The sequence below is a fragment of the Amphiura filiformis genome, chromosome 10 (assembly GCF_039555335.1).
Source record: "Amphiura filiformis chromosome 10, Afil_fr2py, whole genome shotgun sequence".
NCBI lineage: Eukaryota > Metazoa > Echinodermata > Ophiuroidea > Amphilepidida > Amphiuridae > Amphiura > Amphiura filiformis.
In genome coordinates this window covers 54723184-54735644 of record NC_092637.1, presented here as the reverse complement: position 1 = coordinate 54735644, position 12461 = coordinate 54723184, and the positions used below count along the sequence as shown (strand labels likewise).

General features: G+C 38.0%; 1 protein-coding gene across 1 annotated transcript in view; it reads right to left on the bottom strand.

Annotated features, from left to right (window-relative positions):
• LOC140161981 (uncharacterized) overlaps positions 1-12461 on the bottom strand; it is a gene marked incomplete at its 3' end in the record, with an annotated part of 39169 nt that overhangs the window by 11047 nt on the left and 15661 nt on the right. Inside the window, exons 11-19 of the mRNA XM_072185273.1 lie at positions 11094-12210; positions 9721-9820; positions 8390-8471; positions 7523-7680; positions 6123-6289; positions 2724-2875; positions 2186-2304; positions 1467-1671; positions 226-371 (exon numbers count right to left, since the gene is read on the bottom strand). Coding sequence (XP_072041374.1) covers positions 226-371; positions 1467-1671; positions 2186-2304; positions 2724-2875; positions 6123-6289; positions 7523-7680; positions 8390-8471; positions 9721-9820; positions 11094-12210 — 2246 coding nt within the window. The remainder of the gene's footprint in view (positions 1-225; positions 372-1466; positions 1672-2185; positions 2305-2723; positions 2876-6122; positions 6290-7522; positions 7681-8389; positions 8472-9720; positions 9821-11093; positions 12211-12461) is intronic.

The window sequence follows — 12461 nt, the reverse complement described above, 5'->3', positions numbered from 1 at the left end:
TTAAGTTAGGGTTAACTTTAATTGAATAAATGAAAATGTGGTAACAGTTACAAATTTATGTCCAAGCACTGTTAAGGGTAAAAACAATAAGCATGCGTACAACCCGACACACCCTCAATTTTAGTATTGCATTGAGGATCGCGACATACCTAGCATGATGCATACTGTACATGTTGTGTGGTTCACTGATATAAACATTTTAGTTACTTTAATATACATCCTTACCCATGAAGCCAGGTGCACACTCGCACTCATAACTATCTACATGATCATGACAGGTGGCGCCATTCTGGCATGGTTGAGACGCACACTCGTCAAGGTCATCAGTGCAGTTTGGACCATTCCATCCTGGAGGGCATTCACATTGAAATCTAAAAGAACAAAAAAACAGGAAATATTTACTGATTAGTATATTTTTACAGAGCTTTCAAATGTGACAGGTTCAAATTGACTTAATTATTAACTTATAAAAACATTAGGCTATTATACTAGCATACTTTTTTTTATATATTTTATTGTTTTTTACTGCATATATATTTTTGCCTTTATCTCAGTTTCAAATTTGCCTCCTTTGGCCTCCATGGAACAAATTGTGTCACATATCTACAAATTTATATTGCCCTTCCTTTCTTTCCTGAGAGGAGCAACTCATAAGCATGATGATTATCACATATCATGAGTCCAGAACATTAATGATGTTGTATGCAGGAAACACATCTGGGGATGATAAACATCCATGGCTACCAGTTGCCCACCTAGTGCTTAATTGGCAGACAAGGGGCCTCAGGTTTGAATCCCAACCAAAACAAACAAATTCAATGTTCATCTTCTCTCTTAACAATATCTATTTAAATTACTTGCAAAATACAAACAAAGTAACAAACAAAATAACAGTATATTTACACATTTTACATTTCTTACACATGACAAAAGCAAGTAATTCAGGATGAGTGTATGGGCCTAAAGTCGAAACACAGAAGCGCCCGCTCATCCTGCACATGAATGTATAGTAAGTACATCTTGAAATTCCTTCCTTCTTTCCTTTCCATTTTTTCAAAAAGCATTTACGGCATTGGGTCAGAGGGATGATTTTCAATGTTTTTTATAACCAAAAGTGGACCTATTTTTCGGATTGGCATTTGGAATTCCCCTGATTTTTTGTCTTATAACTTATCCATCACAAATGTCCTCCATTAGCACACACCCCAGGCAATCAATATTTCACAATCACATCAATAGCAATAAAGAAAAAAAAATCACATTTATACAAACTTATATTTAAATCTAAGTCTTTCATACCATTCATGACTTACCTATTGATAAGGTCCACACAAGTGCCTCCATTAGCACAGGCTCCAGGCATACAGTCATCAATATTTCCCAATCACATCAATCCCAATAAAGCCATACTTATGGCTTACAAACTTATATTTAAATCTAAGTCTTTTATATCTTCCATAACTTACTCATTGACAAGGTCCACACAAGTGCCTCCATTAGCACAGGCTCCAGGCATACAGTCATCAATATTCTCCTCGCATCTCTCTCCAATGAAACCCCGCTGACAAATACAGAAGTACCCATTGGTTATATCCATACATGTAGCATTGTTGTAGCATGGATTGGATTCGCATTCATTGATGTCAACCTCGCAGTGGATGCCTTGGAAACCTATGGAAATTGAACAGTAAATATAAGTATATGCATACCTGCAAACATTTGGAGGTCCGAAATAAGAATATTAATATGCGCCTCATCACCTACGTCTACGGGTAGAGGCGAGCACATTGATCACTACAATATAAGAATGAAAAAGCATTTTATATCAAGTTGCTTTTAACAGACATAGAGAATGAACTTTTACGGAAAAGCCTGAAACTGATAGAAGACCTGAAAAAGCATGTGAAATTGAGAAATGATACCCCCAAATGGCTTGGAAACAAATAATAATGTTAAAATTTGGTAAGAAAAAAACAGAATTCAGGTTTAAACCTGAAAATTGTCATGCCTGTTTTAATAAATCTACACATACTGATAAATTTTAACCTTACCGGCAATACAAACACACACAGCAGTGCCATCATTTTGTGTCACACATGTTGCATTATTCTGACATGGGTCATAGGTCACATCACAAGGGTCAAAGTTCACTTCACAAATGTTGCCCATGTAGAAAGGAGGACACTGGCAGGTGAAGTTGTCACGACCATTTTGACAGGTGGCGCTGTTGAGGCACGGAAAGAAGCGCATTCATCTATATCGTCTGTGCAGTTTATGCCTGTCCAGCCTGAGGTGCATACACATCTGAAATTGGGAAAAAATATAAAGCAGTTTAAGAAACTGAATAGATTTGCAAGATGTCTAAATTGGGTCTTCTTGATGAAAGGGAAAAAACACATGGTAGAACAAATTTAAGCAGATGCTTAAAAAGGGGTGAAAGGTCATGCGAAGCAATGGCCACAGATCAAGGTACCTGCAATTGTGCCAAAATCCACAGTATAATTCCCTGGGTCTGTGATACTTTCTTAGCATGATATTAGTCTCCTCCGCCTTTGCAGCATGCAAGTTTGATTTCACTCACAATGCTGAGTGCGTGCAATCACAAAGATTGTCAGATGGTCTAATTCTATCAAGCAAATAATAGCTCTACAATACCTATACAACATACTATCGCTACCATACTTGATTCCTTAAAACATAAAATGTATACTTTTTAAACTTACCGATAGTCCAGAAATTTGTCCGTGCATTGGGCACCATTCTGACATGGATTGGGCATGCATTCATCGGTCTCAAGCTCACAGAGGGCGCCCTCCCAGCCTGGTAGACAATCACACTGAAATGCCTCATTCAGATCTATGCAGGTTGCATTGTTCTAAAAGTAAGAGAAAGGGTTGGTATTAAATTTCTTTGTCTCCAATATGGCATAAGCAAGACAAGCAAGCTGCATTTTCTCTGTATCTTGAGCAGTGGCATACTGACTGGCTTGAAATATTGACCAAAACTGATGTATTGTATAAGTGGTTACTTTTGTGAGGGTTTTATTTTCAGAAATTTTGTGAATTCAGCTATAACCCTTAAATTAAAGACATACAAAATCTTCAATAATGCATTGCACATATGGGGACAGGATTGAGGAACTACAAAATTAACAAATTGCTAAATGTTCCTTTAATTTACGTCAAAATGCAGACATATTTTCACAAGAAAATATTGGCTTATACAGTACATCTTGGTCCCAATAAAGTTGTTTTGTGAGCAGCACTGCATGGAGGATGGCTTTAAAAATTCTGCTCCTTTGAAAATTTTACCCGTCACCATTAATCTCAAATAGAAAAGATATTTTACACTTCCCACAATGCATTTTTTTTTTCAGTTCTAGTTTTCTGTACTTGCAGGCTGTGAAGTTCAAAATGTGTCTTTATAACAAAAAGTATCACAATTAACAGAGCACATCCTAATGCATAATGGTACTTCTTTGATTAACGACCCCTGTTTAGTTAGTCTATTCTCAGCATCTTTTACAGGGCTGGGCAACAAGATGTAGAAATGTCATTTGATTATAGAGTACCGAAGTGATGACGTCACAGAAAACTTTTTTTGCATTTCAGCGTTTTGAATACCATGTATCGGTGGAGCATGATGAAAAACATCCACAGTCCAAATTTGGTGGGAATCGGATCATGAGGGCCAGAATATGAACCGCCAATGAATACACTGATTGCCCATTGAAATCAGTGTAAATTGGCCTGCGCCATATTATGAACCAGGCTCTAATGATCCGATTCCCACCAAATTTGGACTGTGGATGTTTTTTATCATGTTCTACTGAAATATGGTCATGAAAATGCTGAAATGCAAAAAAGAAAATTTTATGACGTCGCACTTCGGTACTCTATATGAGGTGATTAACATATTGCAAAGGATTCTGGGAAGGGCAAGATGTCCTCTCTGGATCTCAAGTAAAATTTTGTTCAAATTATTAAACATTACCTGTTCTCTGTCTGCTCAAAAAGAACCCTATTTTAGGTATCATCAAAGAAGGAAGGAGCACAGCAATCAACAATTAGAAAACAACAAGTCAGGTGACAGCATCAGGAAGGAATTTGACATCACAAATAAGAACAAGAATAAAGATCTGAGAAAGAAAATAAAGGTGCAAAATAAAATACAAAGAAAATAACTGCTACTGTTTTCATGATTGTTCACTGTTATTTGCTATGCATTGTGCATGACGTGCAATTCCGCGTGTACCAGATCGGATTGGACTATTCTAGTTCAAATCAATACACCCCCTATGGAGGATGTGACCTTAGTCTCGCACACCTGAATAAGAATTTCAAATGGATTGGGTGACTTAATTTAAAATCTGCTCCTCCCGTGTGTGAGATTAGGGTCAAGTCTTTCATAGGGGGTGTACAGATTTCAACTGGACTACCCCATTGCCCATGTACACAATCATATGCTCTACATGCATGGGTGTTTTGTGCAAGTTCATTGTGCTTAAGTATGTATGTAGTCGTGATCACTTCCATGGACTGGAACTCTGAACAATAATGATAGCAGCTTTACAATGGATGGTGTGCTGGCTATAATTATCAGTGGCGTTGATAGGGGATGTGGCGCCCGGGGCAAGGATACAGAATGGCGCCCCAAACTTGTAAAAGAAATTTACCCACTAAAATTGTTTATATTTGACCCCAATTTGTATTACCCAGTGTGCTTGATAATCTAAAAAAAAAAGGGGGGGGGGAGTAGGGATCAAACAATTTCAACGCAATTTGTTGACCAAAATCTTTTTAACCAGGGGATTCAGCGTCCAGGGCCATGTACCCCCACCCACCCTTGCTACGCCACTGATAATTATAGCAAGATGAGTGAATGATCAACAAAGACCCTGTTCACATTAGAAAATTTCTTCATTCGACGAAGATAAGTTAATCTTCATTAACTAATTAAGCATGCATACGCTGAACGAAGATCGAACAAAGACATTGCACTATACACAATTCATGAAAATTAACAAAGCTATTAACGCCTGGCTATTATTAAAGCCGGCGAGGGCCACTTGTCACATGATCACTTACCTTCGTCGAACGAAGCGAGCGTACACATTACAAAATTAGCTTCATCGAACAAAGTATTCCTTTGTCAAAACAACTTTTTTTAGCTTCGTTGACTAGCTTCGTTGAACGAAGCAATTTTAATCTTCGTCGAAGGAAGAAAAGTGCGTACACATTAGGAAAAAACGATTTTTAATCTTCGTTCGAGGTTCGTCGAAAGAAGAAAATTTTCTAATGTGAACAGGGTCAAACATATGAATAGAAATTAATGTATACAGACTGTCACATGGGAATTAAGCAGGTTATAAAGTTTAATCAGTATGGGCCCTGATATGGCAAAACAATGTAACTCAAAAATTGCCATTTTGAGAAAAATGCATGCCCCTAATTTACCCAAACCTGACCTTTCATATTATATGCACTATAAATGGACAATTATACACCCTCATTAATATCAATCCACACAGTTTTGAGGCCTACTGGCACTGATTAAACTATAGCAGGATGAATTCACAACAAACCAAAAGCGCTATTCCAGTTGAAATCCATACACCCCCTATGGAAGACATATTCGTAGTCTTCCACACAGGGGGTGTGAATTTCAAATGGGGTTACCTAAATGGGTGACTCCATTTGAAACCCATACACCCCCTATATATGCAAGACACAACCTTAATCTCCCACTCAGGGGGTGTAGACATGTAGATTTCAAATGGCGTAACATACTCAGGTAGCCCCATTTGAAATTCACACCCCCTGTGTGGAAGTTAAGGTCATGTCATCCATAGGGGGGTATGGATTTCAACTGTAATAGCACATTATTTAGATATCTTTGTTGATACACACCACCGATCTAACTGCCGATCTAACATTGCCTCTGATTGGTCAATTACCTGATATTTTCACTTTAATCACCAATCAGAATGTAGCTTTGTAAATAATTCACCGCAATTTTTTTTGTGTGGTGAAATTATTCTAACAATGTTGCTGATTGGGTCAATTGATAATGAAAAATTCTTTTTGGCCAATCGGCAGGTAGTTATCATAGGGTTAAATTACCTGACACAAGTTCACCAGACAGTCATCTATAGGTTTACAACACTCAGGGCCGTCCCATCCTGGTTCACATAGGCATTCATAGGAGTCAATCCCATCTATGCAGAATCCATGTCCGCAGCATGTATTGACAGTTGGACAGTCATCTATATTGATTTCACACCGCTGACCTGCGGAAAGAAATGAAGTTGTAATTTTAATGCTCATCATTCTAGCCATATACGCCGTAGAAGTGACGTAGTTAATCGGGTTAACTACCATAGCAATAGATGAATACAATTTCGACTATACCATCCTGCACTACAACGTTCACGCGGTATACCGATGCATTGAACCATAGATGTCAAAGAAAGGCTGATCACTCGCACCTGTAAGACAAGTATCTTTGAAAAGAGCGGTATTGTATTCAATCTATGTTTGCTGACATACACAGGTGATGAGTGCAATCTGCTTGTAGTGCAGGGCGGTACATTCAAAAATTGTATTCATCTATTGCTATGGTAGGTAATCCGATTATGACGTCACTTCTACGGCGTATAGGCTTCAACATAAAAAGTTTTGAGATATTTTCCCATCTATCATCTAGGCTTGTTTGTACTCATTTTAATGCATTTTTTAATGTCGATTCCAAATATGGTAATGAAAATTTACATTTCTGAAATTTTTGAATTGTAAATTTGCAAGAAAGTTACCAAAGGCATACTTTTTTATATGCACAAGATACTACACTTTAAGGGGATAGCGTGGAACCTCAGACTGATTGTATGTGTGCGATCCATAGTGACTTTACACTAGGCTTGTTATCGACACATGATTTCTAATTCAACACTTCGTCGGAAAAAAAAAAAATACCGTGCAATCGACACGTGTCGAAACTCGTAATGAGATTTAAAAATGCTGAAAAACGTCAATAGATAAGCTTAAAATCATGCCGATATGAGTTACGATTGCCGACTTCTGGTGTAAACATACTTCCTGGATTGTTCTAATTCCGGGTTCGGGTCAACTTTTTGACTTTCCGCTGAAAACATGATCGTACGGTAAGCTTATTCGGACAAAATAACATGGAAATTTCTTTTTTTTTCTTTTTGATATGTGTCGTAAAGTGTCGAAAAAGGACAATTTATTTTGACATGTCGGATTTAGGGTCACATCAACGATAATACGACACATACGACAGTCGATAACAGGCCTATTTTACACACATGTACTGTTTTATCTATAATGCAAAATCTTAGCAATTAGGACTCAGCATAATATGTGTACTTGTTCTAATGAAAAATCTTGTTGAACATTTTGGTGTTTGGTCCAGCATATCTATGTGGTGGAATGTTAACTGGCTTCAAATTTGTTAAGTCTAAATATGGCAGCAAAATTGTAACACACAGCAATTCTCCTCCTACCTGTATATCCAGGTTCACAGTAGCACAGGAACCCATCAGGTACCAGAGGGTTATCTATCATATCAGTACAGTTGCCTTCATTCTCACATGGATAGGTTTCACAGGGTGTTAACGAGCAGTCGTCACCTCGGTATGGGGACGGACACTCACATATGAAACTGTTGATTAAGATAATAACATAAGAAATTATAGTATGTGAAACTGTGCACAGAAAGTATAAGCCTTCTTGAAGAATTGCAGACACGATAGATGGGTGCTGTTCAGTTTGGGTAAAGCCTTTGGTATTTTCCAGGAAATTCAAAAACTTTACTACCCTGCTATTGTGTCTGCCATTCTTCAAAAAGGCTTACTGTTACAGTTACAGAAGAAGCAAATTCTTAACAAGAAATCAACTCAATTGAGCTATTGCTCATAATTATACTCACTGAATAGATTTGAAGATAAATAATGATGATAGCAAACCATACTAAACCTAGCAACATTATGCCTTATATGTTAGAAAAATAGTTATCAAGCATAAATCACATGGTTTTATTTAAAACAAACTCATATTGACCATAAAAACAGTTAGCTCTCAACACGCGATGTTCAAAATTCCCACGCCAAAATTGTCTAAGTGCAATTTTGTAATGGTTATTTGTGCTCAATCGTCGTCAGCCTTCATTGTATTACTGGGACGTTATTGCACTCAACAATTTATCATGTGTTGAGAGATGGATGTTTTTATTCGTTTTTGTGGTCAACATGAGTTTGTTTTAAATAAAACCATGTGATTCATGCTTGATAATTATTTTTCTTACATATAAGGCATAATGTTGCTAGGTTTAGTAAGGTTTGCTTAGGGTTAGAGTTAGGATATGGGTTTACCTGTTGACGAAGTCATGACAAGTGCCATTTCGCAGACAGGGGTGTGAGGAACACTCATCAACTTCAAGTTCACAGTGATCACCTGCAATTTATAAAATTCAAATATTTCAGATTCTGGTGCTTCATATGTTTCAAAGTGGAGCACTGGCATCTCCAATTGGTGCCCACTCTCTACCAGCATAATCGTGGACTCAAGTCAAATGCTGTTCAAATTGTAGACCGCAAAGATACGCCTAATGGCACACATGGGGTCCTTTGCCTTGTTGTAAATTCATACACTAATAGAAAGCTTCCTCCCCTGAAAATCCCAACAAGAATTAAGGGTCCGTACCCTTATTTGCTGGTGGAATTTTTTATGGGAGGGTATACTTTTAGTTTGAACCTAAAATTCAGTTATGTCAAGGGAGCCCATATGTGTTATTAGGCAAATCTTTGCAGTGCTATTTCAGATAAATCCCATACATACATCCAGGAGTACAGTATTGATCCGAGCTACAGCAATAGCACAGCCCTGATACGGACTTGCTTCACTACTCTGAACTCACCTACATATCCTGGAGTACAGTAGCATTGGTAGCCATTAATCTCATCTATACAAATAGCACGGTTCTGGCACGGATTAGCTACAGCAATAGCACAGCCCTGATATGGACTTGATTCACTACTCTGAACTCACCTACATATCCTGGAGTACAGTAGCATTGGTAGCCATTAACCTCATCTATACAGATAGCACGGTTCTGGCACGGATTAGCTACAGCAATAGCACAGCCCTGATACGGACTCGATTTACTACTCTGAACTCACCTACATATCCTGGAGTACAGTAGCATTGGTAGCCATTAACCTCGTCTATACAGATAGCACGGTTCTGGCACGGATTAGCTACAGCAAAAGCACAGCCCTGATACGGACTTGATTCACTACTCTGAACTCACCTACATATCCTGGAGTACAGTAGCATTGGTAGCCATTAATCTCATCTATACAAATAGCACGGTTCTGGTACGGATTAGCTACAGCAATAGCACAGCCCTGATACGGACTTGATTCACTACTCTGAACTCACCTACATATCCTGGAGTACAGTAGCATTGGTAGCCATTAACCTCATCTATACAGATAGCACGGTTCTGGCACGGATTAGCTACAGCAATAGCACAGCCCTGATACGGACTTGATTCACTACTCTGAACTCACCTACATATCCTGGAGTACAGTAGCATTGGTAGCCATTAACCTCATCTATACAGATAGCACGGTTCTGGCACGGATTAGCTACAGCAAAAGCACAGCCCTGATACGGACTTGATTCACTACTCTGAACTCACCTACATATCCTGGAGTACAGTAGCATTGGTAGCCATTAACCTCATCTATACAAATAGCACGGTTCTGGCACGGATCAGACTCACATTCATTGATGTTATTCTGTATAAAGATAACATATACTGATTAATCATACATATACATAATAGTTTAACACACTACCGATGGGCTATTCCATTTAAAATCCACACTACCCATGTGGAAGATTTAGTTAATATCTTCCACAGAGGGAGTATAAGTTTCGAATAGAATAGACAATTGGGTAACTTCCACTTAAAATACTCATTCCAGTTGTGGAAAATATAGAGAAAGCCATAATACAGGGGGAATACATATAAAAAACATACTCCCCCTGTGGAAGATATTTACCATAATCTTCCACAGGGGTAGTGTGGATTTTAAATGGAACAGCCCAATGACACATATTTTGTTTGCTTACAGGCAATGATGCCTCTACAATTGTGAACTTATTCGTCCAAATAAATGGCCCACTAAATAAACAACTCGCTTTTGTTACAACTTTCTTGTCTCATATTTTTTGAGCCAGCTTCTCAACATACTGCCCTTTACAAGAAAAACAGTATTTTGTTTAAGGGAAGGGGTATGAACGTTTGGACAGTATTTATTAGAGCACATCAGACATATCGAATTGCATTCTGAATACGAAGAATGTCCTTCTGATATCAAATAATTTTGATTTTTTGAAATTCGCAATTTAATACACATTTTATGGCAAATCATTGAAATTTGATATTTTTGATATTTAACAGTACTAAAGTAAACTTTATAAATCTGATGATTTATACTTAAAGTGTATGTAGGTGGGATGAAAAGCCGACGATCAATTGAAAATTTTGACCTTTCGTATTGAAGATATGGATTTTTTTCCCAAAACACACAAAAAATTAGGTCTTTTTGTAAAAAAATCCATATCTTCAATATGAAAGGTCAAAATTTTCAATTGACCGTCGGCTTTTCCTCCCAGCTACATACACTTTAAGAATATATCATTAGATTTATATAATTTACTTCGAGGACTGTTATATATCAAAATGTGAAAAATATCAAATTTTATAATTTGTCATAAAATTTGTATTATATTGTGATTTTCAAAAATGAAAATTATTTGATATCAGAAAGACATATCAGTATTCAGAATGCAATTCGATAGGTCTGAGGTGCTCTCATGTCCCACAAAAAATACTGCTGAAACGCAATAAACGCTCATTATAGATCCCTTAAGGAAATTTTAGATAGTTTTACTGTACTCCTGAGGAGGTAGATTGACAGTGATGTGAGATGCAAACTGGTCTTTTTAATTCTGCCTCAGAGATTATATTGCATTTGTTTTCCCAATCTAACATAGAATACATACCTCACATAGTGTACCATTGAATCCTGGTGCACAAACGCAGTCAAATTCAGCAACTCCATCCAAACATGTACCGTTGTTTAAACAAGGCTCACCGCTGCAATCATCAATATTTATATCACACTCCACTCCCATCCAACCATTCAAACAGAAACACTCGTATCGATTCACAAAATCAACGCACAAACTTGTTTGCGGATTGCACGGACCTGAAGCACATTCATTCATTTCTTGCTCGCATAGAGACCCTTCATATCCAGGCTGACATCGACACGTATAGGAATTGACTCCATCGATGCAAATCGACTCCTCAGCACACTGGTTATTTGGACAGTCGTCGATATTGATTTCGCAGTTTGTTCCATTGTATCCAAGTGAGCATTCGCAAGTATATCCATCAAGTCTGTCATGACAAATGCCACCACTCTGGCACGGGGATGATACGCACTCATCAACCTCTATGTGACAGTACTCCCCTTTGTACCCAGAGGTGCATCGACAGAGGAATGTAACGTCTAGCTCAGGTACAATTTCTGTATTGCGAGTCCCTGGAACTTCTAAGCATGTTGCGCCATTAACACAAGGATCCTGGTTGCAGTTAGTTGCCGTTAAATTACAGTACACACCGACTAAGCCTGGATTGCATATGCATGTGTACGAGGCAACGCCATCTTGGCACGTACTTCCCATCATGCATTCGTGTTGAGCGCAATCGTCAATATCCTCTTCGCAAAATTCACCTGAAAATCCTGCTGCGCATGAGCAGGTATAATCCATGAATAAATCTACACATGTGCCTCCATTTTGACACATGATGTTATTCACACTACAATCATCGATACCCAATTCACAGTTTACGCCTTCAAATCCAGGCGCACATTCACACATGTATGCGTAACTGGTGGCGCTGTTCAAGCATGTTCCATTATTCTGACAGGGGTGAGACTCACAAGGTGGGAGCAGAGTGCAGTTGCCATCATATGGAAATCCATTAGAGGGGCAAATGCATATGTAGGAATTGACTAGGTCTATACAGGTTCCAGGGCCACATGGACTGGACGCACACTCGTTGATATTGGTTTGGCAGAAATCTCCGGTGAACCCATTGGCACAAACACATCTGTAAAATATGAATAATATTTATACAAGTAACATAATATTAGAGTAAATTGTTTATTGTTCTCAGTCATCAAGTAATTAAATCAAAATTCTGGACTTAATTATTTTTAGCAATGCTATGTTGCGTGTGATACCATCATACTTCATCAGACCACCATGAATATTTATATAAGTAACATAATATTATAGTATTCAGCAAGGTCCTTCAGCAGTGTCTGACTACTCTTTCTGATTACTGCGAATGAGGCCCTG